Source organism: Haliaeetus albicilla, chromosome 10 (assembly GCF_947461875.1).
Source record: "Haliaeetus albicilla chromosome 10, bHalAlb1.1, whole genome shotgun sequence".
Lineage (NCBI taxonomy): Eukaryota > Metazoa > Chordata > Aves > Accipitriformes > Accipitridae > Haliaeetus > Haliaeetus albicilla.
In genome coordinates, this window is record NC_091492.1 from 18,104,703 (window position 1) to 18,131,202 (window position 26,500).

Consider the following 26,500-nt stretch of genomic DNA (forward strand, 5'->3'; position numbering starts at 1 on the left):
TTGTTTATAGTGGGATTTTGGATGTGTACTTCCAAAGCTGATTTCAATTTCATGTTTCTGAATTTACTAATGTTCTATAACAGACATTTTGTGGGTTTGTCTAATGAGAAAACTTACACACTGTTGTTTAACTAGTGTCAGTTTCCTGAAGCTTTATGTGAATTCCCTTTAGTGTGCTTTTTATTTGTTCTTTCAGATAATTACAAAACCTGCCAAAATATCATCCTTATGATATACTACATAGTTCCCATAATATTTTTACTGTTTTTAATCAGAAAAGTGAAATAAACTGTTACCTTTGATTTATACCTCTGCATTCAGATTTCTGTCTTCATGAAACGCTTAGCTGTGCACATTAGTTAGGATCAGTTTTAAAGGTTTCATGAGACAGCATCAGTTGAGAAACGGACATTTCTCAGACTATGGTTTTAACCATGATATTTGTGCTTGACCCAAAGTACACTGAAGCTGGTAGAGAGACTCCCATTTAATTAAGTGTGGTCAACTTTTCATAATTTTGCATTGAGCTGTGAAGGTTTACCTCCCCTTTATTTACTAGTTCAATCAGCTAATGGCCCAGTAGCACTCTGTTAACTTAATGATGCTGCCAGGTATTGCTTTAACTACGTGAGACACATACCTAAAGATTTAGCAGTCACATCCTGCTAAAGAGTAGTGAAGTATTCTAGAGCCACATATTACACATTTTACAGAATTTCTATGTATTTTGGTGGACAGCAGTAAATGAAATGCTTTGAGGCATGTACATACTTCATTTTTTTTTAATCCAGCCTCATGTGTTACGTTGTGTTACCACTACTTCATATTATTTATATAAATACATAAAATATTAACTGTTAGCAAAGAATATAATACAGTGGTTTTGAAGAGCAGTAATTGCAAGAAGATTTTTTTTACAAAGTAATCTTACCAGACTCTGTCTTCTATGCAAATGTAGCTATGGATCTTACATAAGAAGAATATTTACTGTAGAATGGCTATACTAGTCTTTTTCAAAGGTGGTTAAAAAAATTGTGTGATTAATAGAATTTGTTTTATTCAGAGAAGAACAAAATTAAATCCAATACCTAATAAGGGTTTTAGAAGGCTAAACAACTCTTCTAAAGGTTTATTCCTATCTTACATTCTTAAGAAAATACTTCTTAACAAATCTAAGCACATCCTGGAAATCATTCTTACATCAAAGTAGGATTGGGGTTTGAAATGTGTCAGTTGCTACATTGGTTTTCTCATTTATCTTAAAATAAAACAAACTCTGACTGAATCTTGGGAGAAAATTTTACCATGCTAAAATAATACCTTTAGAAGACAAGGGATTTATTGGGCAAGAAGGGGAAGGGAGGACCTCAATTCTATGAAAACTTCTGGCTTTCTCTTGGAAATAAGGATTTTTGAGATCTGTTTAAAATTGGAAGGAAAAGAAGAGTTACTATTTTTTTTTCTTTTTTACTCAATAAGGAGAAAAACTTAAAAAAAATAGTTTGCTTGCATTTAAGCAGGAAAGAAAACCCAAAGACAGTAAAAAGTCCCTCATGATTAAAAAGATAAACAATTTCCAACTGTTACAGAGTATTATCAACTGTAGTTCTGCTACAAGCAATGAAATCATGAGTGAAACCTCACAGCCAATAAAGGTCCACAGTAAAAAAGAATAAGCTAAGTATATATTTTTAACAGTAGCAGAGAATTTGTTTGGGTGCGTCTGTCTTTCCTTTTTAGAAGGAGTTTGACTATATGTCCATCCGAGATGAGTATCTTTCTTTCCACTCAGTGTTTTCTATAGCAGACACATTTAAACTGCAGTAACTGTTAAATATGTTGATTGAGTTTGGATTTTGAGAGCCAGACCAGTCCTGGAGGTGGTGTGGAGTTATATGTGTTGGAGAGGATCCAAAGTCAGATGCATGTTTCAGGTGACTCCTGTTTGATTTGCAGGCCAGTATAGAGGTGAAAGAGCAAAAACTACTAACAAATATATTGATTTTTTTATTTTTTGAGAAGTGTTTGGAGAATGGCTTTAATTTTATTTTCCACATCTCTGCTAGCATCAAACATAGCCTATCCAATATAAGCGTAATTGTACCTTCTATAGTCCATCACTCAAACAGCAAACTCTTATTTAGGTTGTGATCATAAACTTTACTGAAATCTTACAGGGGTCCTGTCTGTGTAGTATATCCTGTGTAGCATGTCCTGTACTGCTCTTGAGGAGGATTTGCAGAGTTACACAATTGTCCATCTGTGAAAATTATATACTCTGCGTTGCTGATCTGGTAGAGCTGGAGCTGGAACACAAGTTGTAGAGCAGACCTTGATAAAATTGCCTGGTAGCCATCAATTTCAAAAAACAAAAAAAACCCCAAACAAACAAACAAAAAAAACCCCAACAAAACCCAGACATGCTTTTGAATGTAACACAATACAGCTTTTACTGAAATGAATAGCCTTCATCTAGAATCAAGATGAGTTTTAACTACTGGGTCTTAATTTAGGAGATTTAGGGGACAGGATGATTTTTAAGCCGTCTTTTTTCTTTTTTTTTTTTTTCTCTTCCTTGCTAGTTAAACATAATTGGTATGTGTTTGAGGGCTTCATGTTAACTGTTTACATTTTCCTTAGTGATTCCTCTGCGATTTACATGTACAGAAAAAAAATATAGCATGATTCTCTCCAATTTATCATTGATAGTTATAAATTACTAGCAGTTACTTTCTAGGGAGGCTGCAGTTCCTTTCTAAAGGTGGGGATTAAGGTTTTTGATCCTCTGACCTGTTGAAGTCAAAGAAATAACGCCTGTTAATTTCAGTCAAATGTTTAGAACTGGATTCAGTAATTAGTAAAGTTTCTATGCCACAAGCATTGGTGAAGATAAATAACTGAATTCTTTTATTACCAAGAACATTGTAAGAAATTATTGGAAGTAGAAGAAGGCATGTATAATATATTTAGTGTTACCAAATTAAGTAACCAGTTTGCTTTATGCACTGATTATTGATCAAGTTAATTCTTTAAAATTAACTTATTTTACAATTTTTCTGAGGACTGTAGAACCCCTTTTCATATCCTGTCTATTTACCAAGGTGCATTGATGTTTAGGAATCTATTTAAACCCTTAGTATTTTTGCATAGAACTTGTTTCCACTTATAAGCTTTTTCTAACTCATTACAATTCTACTTCTATTTCAAGTGATGCATATTTAAACTAAAAAGTCTACTACTTACCACTTCACATGAAGGGTAGAGGAATTATGAATTTGTGAACATTCTGTTGTTCAAAAAAATTAGATTGACATTCAGGTTTTATAGCTGTCAGTGTATTCCTACCTACTCAAACATAAAATTAAATATTATGACCCTGATGAAAAGCAGCAGATCTGCATTGGTGGTGTAAAGGACAATATCAGTAGACTACATTTAGGAATTTATTTTTTTTATCACTGTATAGTTTCAATAAATAAATCTCCAAATCCGAAGAATTCTATTTACAGAAGTTCTATTCAGGGTGGTAGTCCTTAAGTTCAAAACTGTTTCCTGTTATCAGAAATGGCTGTATTGTTTCATATGCTAAAAGAACAATGGTGGATTGGTTTTTTTTATTAACCCTTAAATTATGTCATAATGAATCTAACAAGTCCTATATGATCCTGTTCACGACTCAAATGAGTAAATGTCCTTGTTGCCTTGAAGTAGGTTTCACATCTACTGTTTACAAGACAGAGCATTTTTAGGACTCAAGACCCTGACAGAAAATTTTTATATGATTGCTTGTTGATATGATACTGTTAAGATGGTTTGAAACCTTTGTTAACTCAGCAACAGGAGACATGGGGAGGGGGTTGGAGAGGAAGCCATTCACTTGTTACACTGATCCTGTATCATTTAAGTTTAAATGCATAGAACCTGAAATGAATTTCCTAGAAGGCAGACATTGTGAGTTGTCTTTTGTGTTTTAAGTCAGGCAAATGTTAGCTAGTAGATCTTTTCTCAAAGGGAAGAGATGCTCACTGAATCTTTTTGTTCCATTCTGTCTGTTAGATCATAAACTACTTCTGTCATCATTAGAAATGGCACACAAATTCCAAATTTGATCATTGTTCTGAGATGCACTGAGCTGTGGCTCCTTGGTGAAGTTTTCTCTGCTCCCAGATTCTTATTTTGATGCATAAGTTGGGTCTAAGTGACATAATCTTAAGTTTTGAATGCAAAATACATGAATGCAAAATAGTGTGGTCTTATCAAATAAATAACTAAACATTTGTTTGTTCTCTTGCATTATTATTCCAATGTTGTATGAGCTTGAAATAGCTGTTGGTTCCAATACTATAGGAGTCTTTTAAAAATCTGTGCACAATCCAAAAGTTACTAATTTGAAATATAACTGGAGAGGGAGACAATGGCTTATATTAGTGTGTTAGTATTATATATTAAACATGCTAAAAGGGTAAGAGCAACTGTTTTTTTATCACCAATTTAACCCTCATTCTAAGAGGATACGCATCTTGTCAGGGAAGTATCTGCTTTGTATTTTGCTAATAGATAAGATTTTTAGCTAAGTTTGTATTGATAAATACTAATACTGTTGATAACATAGGAATTTTATTGCTAGTAATACAACAAAGTACTTTGACTACAAATTAAAATATTTTGGGGGGTGGCTTTGGACACTAATTATTAGTTACTCAGTGCTTCTCTGTTTTGGGAAAATTGAAGTAAAGCGATGTATTAAAGGCATGTATTGAAGGCCAGCAATACTTACTATTTCTTACATTCATAATGCGTATTTGCTGTTTTCTTTCCTCTTTAATAGTTTCTCATGTTCACTATTTGGAAGGCTTTGAAAACTGTTCTTTATAATTTTAAAGCTGTTCGAAGTGCTGACAACTCTTCCATCACATTCTCTGCTATCAAACAGAAGCGGAATGGAGCAGATTCTTACTGGTTCTTAATTTATAAGAATAAGGGTGCAATGCTCCTCAAATAGGGATTCCTGGTGGTCCTGCTGATACTTTGTCTTTTAGTTTTGTGGATCTAAACCATGTTAGGAGTCTTGTGCTAAGGATCAGAAGTAATAATGACTCATGAGATGGCTTCTTTTTATTTAAACTTTTCCATTGGTTTAAGTTTTTCAACATCTTTAGTTTGTAGTTAAGAAGGAAATACATGTCTTAAAGTATTTATAGATGTTATGTAATAAGATACACTTCAAATTTAAAAAAGCAAGGGAAAATGAAATGGGAATGGAGTCTGCTGATATTATTTATTCTGTGTCTACAGTGTGCTGTTTCATTTTCAGAGAAATGGAATAGATAGTTTCTGTTCAGAACAGTTTGTATCTGGGTGGGGAAAGGGATTTTAGCCAAGGATCTTTATGCTTTCATGCAGAAATTTTATAAACTGGCAAGAGAATTTGTGCTCTCAATGAAAAATTTTCACAGAATTGATCCAGTTTACAAGCTTCGGAAAATCATTATTTTCACATAGCAGATTTTTTAGAAGTTTTTGGCCAAAATAGGAGCAGATTGCATTTTTACGAATGGAAATGCGTGACTTTAGCACCATACTGTCGTTCAGCAACATTTGATAGCAAGGAGCATTGTGCTTCTGGGCACTGGATCAGAAAGCAGTGAAGCTGTGCATTTATTCCTTGCATTGGCACTGTATCCGTATAGAGGAGGAAACATTCTGATGTGCAACATGGAGAGAAGATGTTGAGAAAATTCCAGGGAGATGCTTGTGAAGAAAAGCACTGGGGGTAGGGAGTACAAGATCAAGATAAGACACAAAAGCTGAAGGAGAAACACAACATTGTGTGAGACTGCAGAGGCAGAGCAAGAGGTGAACACAAGGGGGGATTACAATTACAGAGGAGAGGAAACTGTGGAAGGAAAGATGTAGCTAGAGCAGTCTAATCACAAAACAAGCCATGTTCTAAACCAGAAGGTCCTTAAAATTCCCTGCTATTCAATGGATACCGCTACAACCCATAGCAAAATAGTCATGGCCTTTCTTAGTATCGTGCTTCTTGAATCCAAAAGGAACCCAAGCCTAAAATATTAGGCAGTAGTGCATGAAATGAGGATGAACTATGTGTTTGCATGCATACAAATGCTTAATGTAGCAACATGCATTTATGAAGCATTTTAATCTATGTTTTCACAAAAGAAGATCAAAATTTGGAATAGGTTGCCCAGAGAGATGTCAGCCTTGGAGGTAAGCAGAACTGAACTGGACTGGACTGAGTGAAATAAAAGAGCTCTGAAGTTGGCTTTGAGTAGGGACCATATGTCCTCCAGAGACCCCTTCCAACTTGACTTACCTGTCAACACTTATTTGATGAAAGAACATTTAGTTATCATTTTTCTTTGTTGTTAGTAGTCTCGTTGTTCATTTAAAAAAATCAAAATTTTTTTTTTTTTTTACAATCACAGTCATTTCTACGTGCCATATATGCATCAGGCCTTTAATGCTTTTGCTCCAAATCAAAGAGAAGACTTTGGATCTTATTTATTGGTCAAAAAAATAATAATTTACAAATTACATCATGTGAGTTCACTGAATTGAATATGCACTATGTCCAGTTATTTCAATGAAAAGATAAACAAGGGACAGGTACAGATCAGCACAGCTTGTTGCACTTAATGACGTACAGTTAAAGTTTAGAAGAGTGCCTACCCAGTTGAGACCAGAGTTTCATCTAGCCTAGTATCCTCTCTCTGGCAATGACCAGAAGCAGATGCAATGGGAAGAATTTAAGAGCAATGAAAACATACATGAGACTTCTTAATATTTTCCCAAACTCCAAAGATGCAAACCAGGAACTTCGTGGGATACGTACTGTTTCATTAATTTATTGGTCTTCCAAGAAATTCTCACTCATAAGTTGATCAGATTTCCTTTTAAACCCATGTTAAATTTTAGCATCCACAATTTCATTTAAGAACAAGCTCAGAAGTTCAATCAGAGTGTCCCTTGTTTGCATCACATTGGAATATATTGGGTAACTTGACATATTAGCTGACAAGTGCTAATGTAGCACATAAATTGTATGAAACAAAGTGAGATAAAAATGGAAAAAGTGGTTTATCCAAGTCTGTCACCAGAAAGAGTTGTACTGGACAAATACAGAAAAAGAATCCTAATCAAAGATGGAAAAGTGAGGGGAAAGAAACCCCCGAACTATTCTTGAAGACAGTAGGAAAATCAGTGTGTTAGTTGATGAAATTATTTCCTGCAATTATGAAACATGTTTTCTAAGTAATAATTAAACTGAGAACACCTAATGAAAAGCAAGGACTTGAGGACCAGAATTTACTGTTGAACAAGCAGCTCTGTGAACAAGCAGATACTTGATTATGCTTACTGCAGCTTAATTTCAGCATTCATTCGTCAGTGCCATTTAGTTCATACTAGAAGTAAAAAATATGGGAGTGGAAAATGCTTTTGTTTTTTTTAACCTTTCCACTGAACATACCTAGTGATTAAATATGGAAAACCAATTAAAATGTTCATTGCTTCTTAAAATATGCCTGTAATCTTTTGTAGGTCATGTTGCTTCAACTATTCATAATGTTTTGGTAATTTAAGATTTTCATTTTTTCTGTGGACTGTTAGTTTGGGTGTAATAAATATGTGATAGTTCTCTTATTTGTACACTTGCAAAGAGAAGCAAATGAGATACAAGTGTTTGAATCACTACCTTCACATCAGTGGTTTTTCAGGTGGCCAATATATTTGATGTCACTTTGGTGTGAAATAACTTGTTTAGTCTGTATAAAGACTAAAGTCTTGGCTTTCATTTGTTCCATAAAATGGCAGAAGAGGCTTGTATGCTGGAAAAGTTACTTCATTTTCTGTTACACAGATCTGATTATTAGATACGATATAAAATGTATATTTTAGGACAGCTCTTGATCTGTGATTTTATTGGGTAGTTTGTCATCACTCTGCAATTATGCCACTGAAAACGTATTTTAAGAGGAGTATTTGGCACATTTCAAATATGAAAAAATAAATATTATGACGCTTTTTAGTTAAAAACAAATCAGATGAATTGGTATCATAATTTACAGTGTAACATTTAAATCTGAACAAAGAAATAATTGGTGCTTTTTCATTAGAGTTTAACTAACATATTCAGCACAATGTTGGTTCTTAACATATTCGGAGAGGTTCTGAGATTCCTTACAGATAAAACTACTGGGTTTTGAATACAGGTTTGTTTTTTTTTACATTTTTTTTTTAAAGGGCAAAAAGGATTCATGCAATTCCCCCTTTTTTACCATTGAATGACTTATTTAAGCATACAAGTTTTGCATGTCAGACAGCTTTGAATGAATGTAGATTGTTGTCCATAGCTAATTTTTTTGAATAAAAATAAGAGAGTATATATTTTGCAATGATAAATTGTTTATGGTAAATCATTTACTGTTGTCATCTTCAGATGGTATTTATGCTGACTTGTATAGTTTACCACTGTCAGTTAAAGTGTTGGATTTTGCATGTCTCTTACTCAGAGATTTAAAATATGTATGATACAGAGGAGTTTGTAATAGTAAGGTAACTGCTTGCCTGTAGAGAAACTTGGCAACAGTAGTAGAAAGTACTGTCTACTGTAAAGTTGTAGCTTTTTGTTTTGAGACATATTTTTCATTTTTTCAGACAGTGGTGCTTTCTGAGTTTTATATTAAAAAGAATATGGGAATTGCTAGTGGGTGTGGTGTTATTTTTAGTCTTGAAGTTAAGTAGCCTAGTATATGGCATTCACTTAGATGCTGGGGTTTTTTTTTAACAGAAAGCTAATCATCACACTGGGTAAGAAGCAGAAAAGAAAAAATGAATCTTCAGATGAATTGTCTGATGCTAAGCAGACTCCACAGCGGCCACTGAAAGATGAAGATTCACAGGTAAGTAGTCAGAATTTTTCCCTTTAAAATTTGTACATGTTGTTATTTCTACAGGTATTTTTTCCCCTTTCTCCAAAAACTTTTTGGACACAGTGACAGTTGCTCTTTCACTTTCATAGGTGGAACCTTACACTATCAGCTACTTTTCACAGTTGAAAGTCAGAAAATCCTACAGGTTAGAGTCCCCTTTCTGTAATGGGACATCAGTGCCCTTGTATCTGTCCATAGATTTGAGACTGTAAGTGCTCATCCATTGAGCTGGCAGTTAGACCTGATCCTTACTTTGGCTGACTTTGTCGGGAGAATGCAGATTGCCTAATAGAAGGGACGTTTATCAGTGAAACTGGCTTTTTGAGAACATTTAAAAGCCTTGTTTCAAACTTTACTGTCTTTTCTGAGCTCTGCTTCTGTAGAAACTGAAGGATTGGTTTCTTTTAGTGTTGGATCTGAAGGGAGCACTCGCCAATATGCCGATAGGCTCTAGTTGCTTGTGGAATATTTCTGAAGGAAGTGCCAGATCAAGAGTTGAAGTTGTGGAGTCATTCCCTCTAGGAATATATCCCTTCCTTCTGCAATTTTTTCATAGATTTCCCTGGTGTAATAGTAGCATAGCTACTTGTTTACGAAACTTAGGCACAAAGAAGTATGAACTGCTTGTAAGAGATTATATCCTATTTATGCCTATGTTAGTAACAGAATTCTAACTTTCTTGCTTTAGGGTAAGCTCCATTAAAAGTAAGGTTATATGCTGGAAATGCACAGGTTTTTATCCCGTGGCAACTTCATCCACAGAGATGAAATCAATATTCAAAAGTGGTGTTGAGTAAAAATTAATTGCATTATTTGATGACAATGTCAGAAAACAATTATGAGATACTGAGTTGACCTTTAGTATTTGACAGATGATAATGCTGGGGGACAAAAAAGGATCAGAAGCCATTCCCAGAATGTTTTTGTGGTTTGTTTTTTTTTTAACTTAAGAGATAACTTGTCTTAGGTAAAGGTTACCTGGAAAGGAATATGAAATTATTTAATTCTCAGGGAATTTGTCTTGATATAGAAAGTCCGTTTAGTACACTGAAGGAGGTGAAAGCAGGTTTGGTCGTTCCAAAGCACTTTAACTTATTAACAGTGTTCTGTAATCAGATAGGTATAAATGTGTAGTCCAACAAATATAATAAAAAAGACTGAAGATAATTTCTTTTTTCTCATTGCTTTTGATTTTTGGATTTTTGATTCCTAGTACAACAAGGGTCATCTTCAATTCTAGTGTGGATAGACAGGGAGTATCATCAAATTGCATGGTGTGAAGGGAACAGAGGGTTGAGATAATAAGGGGTGGTGTGGGATAGAAAATAATTACACTGCTGAATTTCACAGCACTGCCCCGTCTATCTTCAGAGGAGTTTGGGAGAAGCGTAACAGGAAAGACTTAAGTTGCTTTACTTCATTAATTCATTCTTCCTTTAGTTTCCAACATTTTCATAATTTTCTTTTACTATTGCAAATAACTCTCTATTTCTAAGAGGGAAAGAAAGGGGAAGAGTTTAGGGTTTTTTGGTTGGGGTTTTTTTTTCCCCAATTCATTTTGTATGCTTAGTTTCACAGCGAGTGTCTTCCTTAAATACATTGATTAATTTCTTGGAAAAGTGTGTGGTACTACTTTATTTTGTGCCTTAGAGCATTTGTTTATGACCATGCTTCTCAGCTCAGGGAAATAAAAAGGTTTTTTCAAACAACTCAGGTTATATATTAATATGTTGGACAGCATATGTATGTTGATGTTTTGTTAATCACTTCATACTTTAAGAAAAGACATAGTGAGAAGGCTTGAAAATGCTAGTTAATGCCTCCTTAGGGTTTGAAAAATTCAACATGTACTTAATGAGTAAAACTGGAACCTGGTTCTTAATCCTTCTTTTCCTAGTTCATACATCATTTTGCATTGCTTCTATTAGCTGGCATTTGAAAAGAAATTCTACTTGTGTCAGCAAACTATTGTTGATTTAACTATAATGTGACATTTTATGTCACTTCAGTGTTTTTGTTTAAATCTGAAGTTTCTTTTTGTGCTAAAACCCCACCTGCACACACTCACTTTTGATTGAAGAATAGCTAATCTGGCTGCACTGTTGTGGAAAGCTGATTGAGTAGTTTCATATATGAACTGTCCCAGCTTCTCCAGAGGAATGGTGATGCCCATTCTTTGACTTTTATTGTATATGTAGTGTTACTACTCTACTTTACTAAAAATAATGTAGTTGTTAAAATATAGCTAGGTCTTTTACCAGATACCAGCAAGACCAAGGGCTGAATTTAACAGGAAGAAAGTTCCTGTGCTGCAATCTTACTGTTACTTAATATCTGCTCTGCAGAAGCCAGTATGACCACAGGATTTTGGTTTTTGTTCTATTCATAACTTGTTCTTCTCCCAGCTGATTACTACAGTGTATTACAACCAGCAGTGGCTTTTCCTAAACAAAAATATGCTTTTCTGTGTACTTCGAGTCTGCTATCATTATTTATCCAATGGATTTAAAAACTAATTTTACAAATTGAATAATGCAGTCTGTCGTATATTGGTACTGAGGGATGAAAAGGATATGCAATCTCCTAATAATTAAGTATTTGAAACTTAAACAGTGAGTGAGAAGGAATTATTTCCTCAGACTGAACATTATTTCTCCAAATGGAACTTGTCCTCAGACTCTTGCAGAAACAAGTGTGGAAGATTACAGAGATAAACTGCAAAGCAAGACAAACACTGCCGTTAAACAAGCTTGATTAAGGTGGAGGAGAAAACAAATAACATTAACAAAGCAACAACTTTATTAGCCATCAAATCAGACTTCATCAGCAATCTGACCAATACGATCTGATGAAAATCATAATTTTTTGTATAGAACTGTTGTGTAGTAGAGACACTTCAGCATATTTTGTGTCTTTCACTTAGATTCTTGAATCACACAGTAACATACTGCTGTTATACTACATTATGAAATTGCTGTTGAAATACTGATGATGATGATGACGATGAGAGATCTGTTAAATATCAGCTTTGTTCTCATAGGCTGAAAATACTGTTCCATGTTTGCTTTTGAACTCTAAAGGTAAAAGTATCAAATGTTTATATGAAACAGAAAAAAAAATTGATTTATAGAAAATAGTATATGGCTGCTTCTGTCCCTCTGTGATTCACATGCTTGATGTTTTCTCTGAAATGTTGGCCTTTGGTTTTAGACACAGCTAAAGTACTGCTTAGAGTGTCGCAAAACTTTCAATTGATGTTAGAGGAAGTATTTGGTAAAATCTCTATTTTTATTCTTCTGCATGCAGAAGAGAAGATCAAATCGTCAAGTTAAAAGGAAAAAATATGCTGAAGAAGGAGAAGGAAAACAATCAGAAGAAGAAGCTAAAGTTTCTGTAAAAATCAAAAAGAATTCTGCCCCTTTACCTGCTGAACAGCCTTTACAATTATTTGTGGTACGTAAAAATTGGCTTGGTCTGTAGTGGGAACTTTCCATTTGTCTCAAGTAGTTCAGCGAATAAAGCTCATGACTTGGAAGGAATACATTATTATTACTAAGTCGTAGTTTATTTCATGTGACATCTTGCTAAGATCTTGACAACTGGAAGAAATAGCTTATTACTATTTTTTCGTTTCCATTATAAACATTTGTTGACTGAACTGAAGTTAGGGATAAAACTAAGGATAGTATATCTCAATGTGTTATGCTGTGTAGGCATGTGAAAAAGATATGTGGTAATATTATGACTTTCAGAAGTATAAAACTAATTGAGCCTGTGGGGATCTCTGCTTACCAATATTTTTGAAAAAGATACTCATCCCCTCCCCCCCCCTTCAGGTTTACAGTTCACTGTAACTTCTGCTACTTCTGATACTCAAACTTAACTGTTGAGCCTTTCTAAGTAAATGAAGTGGCAGGAAAGAAACAGGAAAAAAAGTGTTCATGAGACGTTTGAAGGAGTGCCAAAGTGGTAATGGAAGGAGAAAGATAGTATGATTGGGAACAAATCAGACAAGAGGGAAGGTGACTTTTTATTGGAAGCAACCTTTAAAGACTGGCTCTTTATCTCTGGAACCACAGCTTCAGTCTTAGCAGGGCTGAGTAATCCTGTATCTGTGTCACACCTAAGCCCTGCTGGAATTCTCAGGCATGACCTTGTCTGCCCGATTCCACAGCATGTTTGTTACCTATGTTCAGAGTAAACCTATTAAACTGAGTTTGACACATGCTGGTTTTGTTTTATTAATATTCCTTTTAACCTGTCTGCCAGAGTTCTTATTTCTCCATATCTGTGTAATGGAATTCTGGGTGTGTCCACTGCATCAGATCAACTCAACAGGGCATTCATAGTGAGTCTGTGTCTGGAAAGCATCAGAATCACCATTGCTTGCACTATAAGTGTGTTTGGCAGGTGAGCATTGCATCTGATGCTCTTTTGGAAGTGCCAGACTTACTGTACTTCTGCATGTGTTTCCTCTGGATTTTAAATTTTACTCCCAGACTGTTAAAGAGAATGCTACTGGTAGAGGTCAAATTTGCCTTTATTGTTGGTCTCATAACAAGCCACTTGTGTTTGAAGGTTTTAAGCCTGATCAGTTTGAAGAGAGGGCATTTACTGCAATTCATGTCATTGTTTTCCTGCATTTATAGGAAAATCCAAGTGAAGAAGATGCAGCAATTGTAGACAAAATCTTATCCTCCAGGGTAATAAAGAAAGAAGTAAGTGATTGTCATGGGATAAAGTTGCTTGTTTGAAAAAGGGGTTTGTGTCTATTGTTTTACATTTCTCCTGAATTTCCTTTCTTAGATATCTGCTGGGATGACAGTAGAAACAGAAGAGTTTTTTGTAAAATACAAGAACTAGTAAGTATTAAAAAGTTGTTTCATTGGAGGCGTTGACTGAAATGACAAGTACCATATTCATGTACTAAAGTCTGGTATTGTTTGAAGATTATTTATAACCAGATTTTGTCATCTTTTGATACTTTTCTTCACAAATTTAATTTTACGATTGCTAAGAATCTGCATTATGTTGTTAGTATTAAATTTAAAATTATCAGTATTGTGAAACCAGCACTGACCAATAAGCTGACAGCCATTATTGCCAAAAGAACAGAATTTTTAGAGAAGATATATTTATTAAATTCAGTAGGGGCTGCATGCCTGAGGCTGATTTTAATTTCATGAATTGAAATCAGAGCTGTTTTGTGAACCTGGATTAGATTTACAGTGTCATACATTTAGGAGAGGTTGATGTAGGAGTCAGTCTTACTGTTTTAAAAAAAACCCAAAACTTTTAGCGATAGAAATGATTTTATGTCAGAAGGAGGAAATAAAAAAAGAATTAAGAAGAAGAACTTTTTCCATATTTTTGTGTTTTAAATTTCATACCTGTCTTCCTGTCACTACTCAGTTCTTGATGTTAAAAATGCAAGCACATTTTTAATTTTACATATGTAAGTAATTTCATTAGATTCTTGCTAATAAATGTAATTTTTTTGAGACTCTGGATTCATATGTTTCTGGAGACTATTTAGCTCTTGTTTTTGAAAGGGTAAAGTCTGTCTTTTCATCTCAGAATGAGTAATACCCAGCATCAGCTCTTTATTTCTAGCAAATCTTTAGAAAGCTTAAAAATAAAATATATTAAAAAGGGGGTGTGAGGAAGAATTAAATGTACTTCTGTCAAACCAATCTAACTTCAGAATGGCTCACTTGGACTGCAGTTAGATGGTGTAGGTACTGGTGCTTATGCTTCCTCCTTCCTTTGACTCCATTACTTCTTGCTTCTGTCCCAGCCCAATCTGATGATGTTCCTTTTTGCCATGGGCTCTGATGCTCCTTGCTGATCTTTTAATGGGCTCAGATATATAGCTCAGCAGTACCCGTGAAGAGATGTTCACATGAAGTACATGAGAAAGCTACATCCAATATATTAAGTCCTTTATATCTCTGGGTACTTTCTGATAGAGGTGTCAGTTTTTAAACTTATTTAAGCTCACTTCAAGTATGCTTCCTTCTCTTCTTGGGACACATGAAAGAAATTTATGAATCCATAGAGTTCTATGAATCGTAGCCCAAAAATACTGCCTTAACAAGATGCTGTAAGATGATCATTTGGAGGAATATATCTTTGTTCTTTACAGTGAATTATGTCTTAAATGATAAAATGTTCATTTTCAAGTGAAATTCTGGTTTATAAAATACATTATTTTAACTGCATATAAAAAATACATAGTAAGATTTTGCGTTCACTAATATGTTGATGTTAATCTCCGTAATTTTTAGCTCTTATCTCCACTGTGAGTGGGCCACAGAACAACAGCTTTTAAAGGATAAAAGAATACAGCAGAAAATAAAACGATTCAAACTAAGGCAAGCACAAAGAGCTCACTTTTTTGCAGATGTGAGTATGAAATATACAATTAAATAAGCTTTTTTTCCTTGTAAATTTGTGATTAGTAGTTAGCTTTTAAATAGAGTAGCTGAATGTTGAGAAGTAAAAATTAGCCATCGGGGTTGGGTTTTTGGTTGCAGCACTGGGTTGTTTGTTTAAAGTAATTTTAAGAGCAAGTCTTCTAGAGTCACTGAACTAACCTGACTTGCATGGTTTAAAACTGGGATTGTTTGGGTAACTACTTAAAAGTGGTGAGGAGGGAAAGATTATGTTAGTATGGCTAGTTTCTCTACTATATGACTTTCACAAGACAGCACTTCATCCCTGAATAACTGTATTTTCTATTCTAATGTCAGATCCCTCTTCAGTGCCAGTTGCAAAAAAAAAAAAGGGGGGGGGGGGGAGCGTGGATTTCAAGGTGTGTGCAAAAGTCTCAATAGTTTCCAACTGCCAAATTCATTTGGTGTACAATGAGACCAGGTCTTAGCATATACCAGCTTTTTTTGCCTTTCTATTGATTTTATTAATCTTGCATTGCAGATGGAAGAAGAACCTTTTAATCCTGACTATGTTGAAGTAGACCGGGTATTAGAAGTATCTCTTTGTGAAGATAAGGACACTGGTGAGGTAAATACATCTTAAAGCAAGTCAAGAAGATACACCTCCAAGTAGTGTTTGAGAATCATAATTTTAGCAGATTTCAGAGCAACACGTTAATGATTTTAAGCTTCAATAATATTTTTAATGAGACATGACAATTTTGTCATTTCCTATGCTAGCCATGTATTTTGAAATAGAAATCAGAGTTCAGTGGCTTTTATTAGTATTAATAGGTCATAGTAGACAAATCTTAGGTAGTTACTGATATAAATGTGAGGTTTGATAATTCCTTGTGAGTGCCGACAGAAGGCTGATCCCATGTACTGTCCTGTCTCTGACAGTGACAAGGAGTCACTGCTGAAAAAAGCATGAGAAGACAGGACAGTGATGGTTGCCTCTTCCTTTGTAACTGTCTCTAGGCTTCAGGCAGCCAGTGATTGAGAGGTGTTTTGATAGCCACCAGTGGACCTGACCCTCTGTATTTATCAAAACTCTTTTTAACTTAAGTATCTCTTCTCGAAAGCTATTACAGAACAAAACAAGAGATTAGAAAATAAAAAAAGAAAACAGAAAAGCAAATCAAGCAAATAAATTGCCAAAATTCAGGAAGAGCCTGAGGCAAGCAGAGAGCAAAGACTGATAAAGTTGTTTATAAAGGCTACTGGAATAGCTATGATACTTGTTCTGTTCTTCTGGATAGCAAAATGAGCAGATTTCTATGCAGTGATTTCTGCATTGATCTTCCTAAAGCAGGGTTGAGGGTTAAAATTACTTTTCAATGTGTGCAGCAGATTTGTCATTATTATACTTGTAGAAAGAATGTGTTGCCATAAGACTTTTCTCCAACTTCTTGAAAGATGACTTTTTATTTGGTTTTTAAATACTTATTTACTGAGTCTAAATAATCTGCTTTGGTTCCATCTTTTGAGACTTTTCCTAAATTTTTATGTATGTCACCCAGCAGACCTGTAGAGCTTTCTATTTTGTTGAGAAGACCTCTGTTCGAGGAACTTTCTCAAGCTCTTTGTTTTAGGCTTAGGTAGTGTGATTTGGAGAGTGGAGGAGATGTTCTCGGTAGCACCTCTGTAGTTAGTTCTGCTTCCCCCACTCCCCCTAGCCCCCATTTCCACAAACATCACAAATGTAGTAATTTATCTTTCCTAAGACTTAAGATTTACTTGTGGGTAAGTGGACTGAAAAGTACTCCAAAATTCTGTAACAAGTGGCAGAGTATGAGAAGCCAAGGATAAGTAGGTAGATAACAAGAATCTGCACCGAACGTCTTTAAAAGTATCAGAAATGTGCTTTTGTTTCCAGCTGTCATGTAAGCTAGCCACTCAAATAGTAAGGCATATTAACAGTCTGTATGCTAAATTAAAAGCTGGTAACATTCAGAATTTTCTTCTGCAGCCTGTTATTTACTATTTAGTAAAGTGGTGTTCGTTGCCATATGAAGACAGTACGTGGGAGCTGAAAGAAGATGTAGATCAAGCAAAAATAGAAGAATTTGAACAATTGCAAGCTTCTAGGCCTGACTCAAGGAGATTGGTAAAATTATACTTGATTTACTTGTCTGTCTTGGCAAATTGCATTTGATTTTCCCAACTCCAAATTTTTGTGTTAAAACATAAGGCTTATTGACATTCTGTGTAAAGGATCTGTGTGCCTTGTTACCTAGGAATGATAATATTTTCAGGTAGGCATAGATAAATATTCTTTTCTAATTTGTTACTCTGTTTATAAAAAAAAAAAGTTGTTTAGGAAAAAATATGAAGTGCTATAACTTTCTGAGCTTCTGAGCGAGGAGCAACACATTGAAACTGGCTATCACAGAATCTAAACATTAAGATGAGGAGAAAGCAGAATAAAGTATAAACATCCTTTTATAGAGAACAGAGTTAAGTCTTGTGCTTCAACACCGAAGGAAATTGGCAAACGAGATCTGTCAAATGGATTCTGTAATTACTTCCTGCTTTTATTTTTCTTCTTGTCATAAAGGGCTTGCTGAAAGGAAGAAAAACGTGTAATAAGGAAATGTGTTTTATCTTTGAATTATCAATCTTCTGTCTCATAGAGCAGGAGAAAACAAAATCATTCTATTTAAAGTCCTGTATGTCATTGTCAGACTAAGATATGTGTCCTGTGTGGTGTAGTACACTTGTTCTAACTTACGTGTTTTACATAACTGAATATGCATAGTGTTTGAATTTGTAGGCTTTGGATTTTATTTTAGTGGTTTTTCCATCTACAGATAATGACAGTAGTCACGATTAGCATCTTCATATTGTATTTAGTTCATTTTTCTAGTATTTATTTAAAATCCTGCCATTTTGGCATGTGGGAAGAAGGGCTTTTATACCTCTGTTATGGTATTTGGCTTTGTGAGAAGATGGTGATTAAAGCACAACTGTACAACTGACACTCATCTTAGCATCAGCAACAAGTGGTTTTTGTTCCAGGCTCCAGCAACTACAAGAAAGTATGTGCTGACTTGCAGCCCTGGGAGCAGGAGCATGGCTGCTTCTGGTGTGGGGGAGTGGACAGATGGTTGCTTGTGAGTGAGGGGAGGAAGGCACAGCGGCTGGGGAGGGACAGCTACTGCTGCTCAGAGACCTGGTGTCAGGTGATGCTGACATTGGCAATAAAGAGATATGAAATTCAAATTTAAAATTCAGAGCTGCCAGATAAGGCCACGTGAGTCTAGAGTGAATGCAAGCTTTTGCAAATACTGAGAAAAGGGGGGGGGGGGGAGACGACACAGTACAGCTGATCAGAAAAGCTCTTACTAAAAATGTTTTGCTTGATTGTGTGAGTTTGTTCATTTTGGGATGCAGAAGCTATCTGAAGAGAGTGCTTTCTGCTGGAATCCTACCTAATATAAAAAACTTCATGATTTCTCTACTAAGTTGCCTACTAAGCTAATGGCCAGTCTGTTGAGTCTCCAGGCTTGGGAACTAGTGTGTGTGTGTGTGTGTATATATATATATATATATATTTATACGTAGCCTGTCAGCTTTTCTTTAGCTTGCTAGGGACATTAAGACAGTATACCTTGATACTCTTATCTGCTTTGTCATGTCCTTTGAATCATGATCCTGCATACGCTGATATTGTCTTTTGTCTGATCCCTTGGAGGAATTGATTCGGGGAACTAAACCACTCACAGATCTACTTTTTCTCTATTCCTGGTGTTGGCTTCCTGAATTGGGTAACTGTGAGATCGACTGATCAGCAGTGACAAGGGGAAGTGCTGAAAGGAATGGACAAGATGACAGTAACTCAGTGCAGATTGCCCAAACTGCTTCAGGAGGATAGCATCAGCATCCAGAGTTACTTAGACTTTGGGGATTTTGGTAGACCCAAATACTCAGTTGACTCTGGTTGTAGGACAACTTTCTTAGAGCTTCCAAAGTGAAACTTCGTATGTTCTTGAAGTTTGTCATATGAATGTATTACTGTTTCAAATTACCAGTGCCAAGCTATTTGTATGCTTAGTTTTGGAAATCAGTTACTTGATATTATTATAATATAGTTTTTAATTAATTTAAAAAGTGTTAATTTATATAGACAAACATCTACAAATTTCAGGTTTCTGCAGGCTAGTAATTAGTAAGTAATGTTAACCGTGACACCTTCCCAGTTTTAAGGTTGAATAATTACATTCTGATTCTGAATTGTTAAACTCAGGAAATAGGTTAAAATGTTTGGAAAAATAAAGCATGTACCAACTTGCACGTGTATTAATATTTCCCTCAAAGGACCGACCGCCTCCAAACTCCTGGAAGAAGATAGAACAGTCCAGGGAATATAAAAATGGCAATCAGCTCAGGGAATATCAACTGGAAGGACTTAACTGGCTCCTATTCAACTGGTACAATAGGTATATGCATGGAATGTTTTTTAATGTGAATTTTAAACCATGTGGAGTGAATCACTGTTATTGGGGATAAATACTGTTTTAACTAAGTTCATCTTCTGTGCTTATAGCTAAAAGGGTGTAACTGGAAAAAAAAAATTATCTTTCTTTGGGTGTGCAAGTATGTTTTTATCAACAAGTATAGCAGAAAGCAGATCTCAAAAGAATAAAACTAACCTAACTGAAAATAAATTTTCAACGGCTATGAGTAAACTAAAACAAAAAGCAACTTCCACCAAAGAACTAGCTTTCAGGATTTTTGGAACAACTGGGAAGCACTTGCATCTTTCAACATGATTTCTAGAATTAATAAGTATTTCAGATAAAGTTACCTCTCTTCAAAAATAAGGCTAGTAAATAATTGTTTTCTATATTGTAAGCTAAAGTTAACTTTTGAGCATTAATGCTGTGTTGTATTAATGAGACTATAATCACTTTCAAGATTTTTTCCAGAATGATGTATTTGCTCTGTATCTAAGTTGGACTTCTATTCATGAGTCTTCTTGCTCGCTTTATTTCCAAAATATCAGTTGCCTGTCCTTTATAGCGATTATAGAATCATAGAATCATTTGGGTTGGAAAAGACCTTCAAGATCGAGTCCAACCATCATCCATGCCCACTGAACCATATTCTGGAGTACCTTGTCTACATGCTTTTTGAATACCTCCAGGGATGGTGACTCCACCACTTCCCTGGGCAGCCTGTTCCAATGCCTGACAACCCCCTCAGTAAAGAAATTTTCCCTAATATCCAACCTAAACCTCTCTTGCTGCAACTTGAGGCCATTTCCTCTCGTCCTATCTCCAGCCACCTGACAGAAGAGACCAGCACCCACCTCACTACAGCCTCCCTTCAGGTAGTTGTAGAGAGTGATAAGGTCTCCCCTCAGCCTCCTCTTCTCTAGACTAAACAGCCCAGTTCCCTCAGCTGCTCCTCATAAGACTTGTGCTCCAGGCCCCTCGCCAGCTTGGTTGCCCTTCTCTGGACACGTTCCAGCAACTCGATGTCTTTCCTGTAGTGAGGGGCCCAAAACTGAACACAGTACTCAAGGTGCGGCCTCACCAGTGCCGAGTACAGGGGAACTATCACCTCCCTGCTCCTGCTGGCCACACTCTTTCTGATACAGGCCAGGATGCCGTTGGCCTTCTTGGCCACCTGGGCACACTGCTGGCTCATATTCAGCCGGCTGTCAACCAGCACCCCCAGATCTTTCTCTGCCAGGCAGCTTTCCAGCCACTCTTCCCCAAGCCTGTAACACTGCATGGGGGGTTGCTGTGACCGAAGTGCAGGACCCGGCACTTGGCCTTGTTGAACTTCATATGACTGGCCTCAGCCCATCGATCCAGCCTGTCCAGATCCCTCTGTAGAGCCTCCCTACCCTCAAGCAGATCGACCCTGCCTCCCAACTTGGTGTCATCTGCAAACTTGCTGAGGGTGCACTCAATCCCCTCATCCAAATCATTGATAAAGATATTCAACAGAACAGGGCCCAACACCAAGCCCTGGGGAACATCACTTGTCACCCACCGCCAACTGGATTTCACCCCGTTCACCACAACCCTCTGGGCTCGTCCAGCCAGTCAGTTTTTCATCCAGAGAAGAGTACACTTGTCCAAGCCATGAGACACCAGCTTCTCAAGGAGTATGCCATGAGAGACAGCGTCAAAGAGGCCTTGCTGAGGTCAAGGTAGATAACATCCCCAGCCTTTCCCTCATCCACTAGACGGGTCACCTGGTCATAGAAGGAGATCAGGTTGGTCAAGCAGGACTTGCCTTTTGTAAACCCATGCTGACCGGGCCCAATCCCCTGTTTGTCCTGCACTTGCCATGTGAGTGCTCTCAAGACAAAACCGTTCCATAATCTTCCCTGGTACCGAGGTCAGGCTGACAGACCCGTAGTTCCCCGGATCCTCCCTCCAACCCTTCTTGTAAATGGAAAGTATGTCAGTGAGCATACCATTTTTACTGTACAGTTTCATGATCTGCAAAAGAAAATTTTGATTTAATTCTCAGTCAAGCACTACATAGCTGTGTGAGCGTCTGTGCAAACAGTGAAGGGCTGGAATGTATGGCTGAGGGTGAGCACCTAGTGGTACTTCATGTAGTAATCTGGTAATATGCATTTGTCTCAGTTTTAGAAACGAGGGGAATTTTGTCAGTGATGCTATAATGCACTCCTTTTATGTGAGTGTAGCTGGGATACTTTCCCTCTGTGACTTTTAGGGAATCTTCATTAATTTCTAGCAGTTTTGTCAAGGTGAGTGTACATGTAGGAAATCTGATTAATTTGAATGCCTTTAATTAGGGCAGACGTAGTCCCAAAAGAATACTTCTGGAATTTTTTCTAGGAGAACTGCATAGAACATTCCATTCTCAGGTTTTGCCAGTGCTAAACATGACTGAAAGCTTGTGGTTTTGTGTACTGAGTTCATCCTTTCACCATAACCAGGGAATGTTTGCAAGCATCTTTTAGAGTACCTCAATTTTGACTCTTGCTTTAAACTGGTAAATATGAGCTTTGTTTTTATAAATTGTCCATTTGAGTAACAGCTTTAGTGTCTGTACTGTCTTTGATGTTAATAACAAATAAATACATTTTACTTTCAGGCGAAATTGCATTTTAGCAGATGAAATGGGTCTTGGCAAAACCATTCAGTCTATTACATTCCTCTATGAAATCCTCCTGGCTGGTATAAGAGGGCCTTTTCTGATCATTGCTCCGCTTTCCACTATAACAAACTGGGAAAGAGAATTTCGCACGTGGACTGACCTTAATGTTGTGGTATATCATGGAAGCATGATCAGCAGGCAGATGATTCAGCAGTATGAAATGTACTTCAGGGACTCCCAGGTATTGTAATGTTACTTGTATGCAATAACTTACCCCAAACCTGTTTCAGGTAGTAGTAATGAACAGTATACTTTCCATTACCTGTACGTATGTCTTAATGAAAGTCATTTTACATCCCATGATGTGTTCTTCAAGCTTTTTACGTATTGGAATCTTTAACATACGCTTACTGAGTAAATTTTTTGAAAGTGGTTGCAGCAAGATGCATGTTGTTCCAGTATGCTGAGTAATTTTGCAATTGAATAGCAGTGATGCTGATACTCATGTGGAGATTAAAGTGTGCACAGATGGTTGCAGTTGGGTCCTGAATTTGAAGAGCAGTGAGAACAGAAATACAGCCAATTAAGCTCTGTGTTACTTTCATGTAGCTGTTGATTTCCTTTTCCTAGTATAAACGAGCTTTGTGTACAATTTGCTTTTCTGTCTGAAATACTTCAAATTAAATGACATGAAAAAACTTTGAAATCTGAGTATTTTTCAAGGGGTTTTTTTGCCTTTTCTATATATTCTGCATAAATAAACAATTTTTTTAAACTGTCATGGTATTTCTACAAAATTGATAAGGCTGAAAACTTTAAAGTAGTGCTAAATACTAAACTGACATCTGGTTTCTCTAGTGAGTTATCGTATACTGCTTTATCGAAGGCCTTACGTATTCTCGTTGTCAGGCCAATGGAGTAGAGTAAGCTGGATAAAAAGTGTTCATTTAGTTCTCAGGTGATATTTTTATTACTCTATGAGTGATAAATGTATTACCATCATATATTTTGATTGATTGGTGGGAGGGTTTTTCCTGTCAGTCAGTCTTTCAGATTTTCCTAGGGTTAAAAATGTGATATTACCTACACGCACCTTTTGAAACAGTTTTATTAGATGGTTATATCTGTAATTGAAAAGTGGTTAAAATTTTACTGTTAGTTAGACAATATTGGATTTGTGGCTATGGATAATTACTCATTAGTATTAATTACAGAGTTGTAGAGATGTAAGCAATGTGTATGGGATGACAAAACAATTTATAATGTAAAAGCTGGTGTCTGGCTCTTGATAAAATTTCAGCAATAAAATCTTTAAATTGAGTAGATTTGAGGTAATGTAACAAATTTTGTGTGTTGATGAATCTCTAGGGACGTATTGTTCGAGGTGCCTACAGATTCCAAGCCATTATCACAACTTTTGAAATGATACTTGGTGGGTGTCCAGAGTTAAATGCAATTGAATGGCGGTGCGTTATTATTGATGAAGCTCACAGACTGAAGAACAAAAACTGCAAACTCTTGGAAGGACTAAAATTAATGAACCTCGTGAGTAACTATTATTTCACTTTTGGGGTTTGATTCTAGTTAAGTACGGTACGATGATAAATGACAAATCTGCTTTATCTGCCGAAAAAGACCTTCCAAGCAGTCTTTCTCAGGACATACCTGTTCCTGATACTCTCTTAAAATATGTGGGGTTTTTGATAGCTGATGCTGGCATATTTTTGACTAAATAAAATGTGGCAAGTTCTACCTGTAAGCAGAATCTATTTCTGATGATACTATTCCATAGTTTGTTTTGATTATGATGAAGATTTCATTTAAAATTTGCTTTATAATAATAGTTTTTGTGCAGTAATCCATGTTTAAAAACTTAGAAAGTACTTTAGACAAGTTGTTTAATGATAAAAGCAAGCAGGTAGTAGAATTTAACAGAATTATTATGTAGTCCTGTAGTTAAGGTTTTATTGGAAATAGTGCAAGATTTTATAAAGCAGATGCTACCATGAACCTTGAGGCTTTTGGTGCATTACTACAAGATGCACCATGAATAGTTTTGCATTGGTTTTTTGACTTCATTATTATTTCGATAGACTTGTTGATACATGTTCTCAGAAGTCATCTTTCTGATACACACTTAGTGCATATTTTCCACACTATAGAGAGAATTATACATGTGTGAATATTACTGGAGAAGTTGAAGTGTTCAGTCATTTCTTCATTACAGATGTAGGAAGACAATTTAAAGAAAAGCTAGTAGAAGATACTTATAGTTGTTATTTTATAAATCTGTTTATCTGTATTACCACTGTACTTAGTGACATGCAGAACTGGTATTTTCAGGTTATGATATTCAGACTTAATGCAAACAATTTTGCAAATGTGTGCGTATAAGGTCATGTGCTTTGTTTCCTTTTATAGGAGCATAAAGTGCTGTTAACGGGTACCCCACTGCAGAACACAGTGGAAGAATTATTTAGTCTCCTTCATTTTCTTGAACCATTGCGTTTTCCTGCTGAATCTACGTTCATGCAAGAATTTGGAGACCTTAAAACTGAGGAACAGGTATTGCATGTTGAATAAGTTCATTTTGAACTTCAGTGTGTAAGAGTGACTTCCTTGAAAGGAAAAACTTTTGTTTTGGACAGTAACCGTTATTGCTTCCCACCCTCCTCTTCACTCCCCACATAGCACCTATGAGTTCTTCTGTCATGCAGTTTCTCTAAACTGTGCAGGCAGTAGAAATCAGTTAAGTATGACACTTCATGTTGAAGAGTTATTTTTGCTTTTTTGGGTTGGTTTTGTAAATTTGGCAAGTAAATAAAATAATAAAAATTGAAGTTTTCTGGCTTTGTAGTCAGTCTCTGCAGACAAGTGCTAAAAAGATACTTTTTGGTTTTGGAGTACATTTAAAAAATTCTTTAGTAATTTGAGGTTAAAAAAGGGCTATATCACATCTCAGATCTTTTATGTCAGGGGAAAAATTAATGATACTGAATTCAAAAATTTTTAATTAAGCTATTTAACTACTTTTCCATGTTCCAACGAACTGTTGTGTTTCATTCAGGTTCAGAAACTGCAAGCTATCCTGAAACCCATGATGCTCAGACGATTAAAGGAAGATGTAGAAAAAAAGCTGGCTCCTAAGGAGGAAACTATAATTGAAGTAGAACTAACTAATATTCAGAAGAAATACTATCGAGCAATTTTGGAGAAAAATTTTGCTTTCTTATCCAAAGGAGCAGGGCAAGCAAATGTACCCAATCTGGTTAACACTATGATGGAACTCAGAAAGTGTTGTAATCACCCTTATCTCATCAAAGGTAAATACATGCTAAAGACTGATTCTTTGCGGGGGGTTTAACTACTTTTGTACTTTTATTTAAGATACCCAAGAACTTTTGTTGTGATCCTTGATGTTTTCATCAGACTTGCCAAGGATTGGATTAGGTGGAAGCATTTTTTTGATAGATGTAAGGCAAAGTTGTGAGGCAGTTGCTTATTTGAGGCCTGAAATGTGAACTTATTGTTTCGTAGGACTTAACAGAACATTTAAAAGCAATTATCTCATGGAAATGTTACATCTCTTTAAAAGCAGTATGAAGAAGAACTTCTAGAGCTAACTTTTAAAATTAATGCTTCTTGCAAGTGATATGGGCTGTGTCAGTCTTCATTGCTTTTTCTCACATAGTTATAACTAACTTTGATTGTTTTTCCTGCTTGCAAGAAAATACACTTTAAGCTCTTAAAGGTTTTGCTAGGATTTCAATCATAGAGGGACTTGAGAAAAGGTTCTTCAAAATACTGGGTTTAAGACTCTATGTCCCATTTAAAATATCAGAGACAAAAGGACTTGCGGTTTTTTAGTTGGTCTTTTACACAACACTTGAGAACAAGTTTGTATTTTCGTTTTGGCAATTTGGAGGAGGGGTTCACCTCATTCTAGTTGGTTTTTTTTTTTCCTGTGGTGTTCCGCTTAAAAACTTGAGACTTGTTTTCAAAGAGCATAGAAATAGATTTTCT

The 26,500-nt window shown here is 35.8% G+C and overlaps 1 protein-coding gene across 8 annotated transcripts in view; it reads left to right on the forward strand.

The window, feature by feature from the left end:
* CHD9 (chromodomain helicase DNA binding protein 9) overlaps positions 1-26,500 on the forward strand; it is a 101,948-nt gene that overhangs the window by 45,305 nt on the left and 30,143 nt on the right. For all 8 annotated transcript variants that reach the window (XM_069793658.1, XM_069793654.1, XM_069793660.1 and 5 more), the window contains 12 exons: positions 8,813-8,924; positions 12,261-12,407; positions 13,604-13,672; positions 13,761-13,816; positions 15,242-15,359; positions 15,891-15,977; positions 17,361-17,498; positions 19,709-19,830; positions 22,475-22,718; positions 23,846-24,022; positions 24,899-25,042; positions 25,545-25,800. In XM_069793658.1, coding sequence (XP_069649759.1) covers positions 8,813-8,924; positions 12,261-12,407; positions 13,604-13,672; positions 13,761-13,816; positions 15,242-15,359; positions 15,891-15,977; positions 17,361-17,498; positions 19,709-19,830; positions 22,475-22,718; positions 23,846-24,022; positions 24,899-25,042; positions 25,545-25,800 — 1,670 coding nt within the window. The remainder of the gene's footprint in view (positions 1-8,812; positions 8,925-12,260; positions 12,408-13,603; positions 13,673-13,760; positions 13,817-15,241; positions 15,360-15,890; positions 15,978-17,360; positions 17,499-19,708; positions 19,831-22,474; positions 22,719-23,845; positions 24,023-24,898; positions 25,043-25,544; positions 25,801-26,500) is intronic.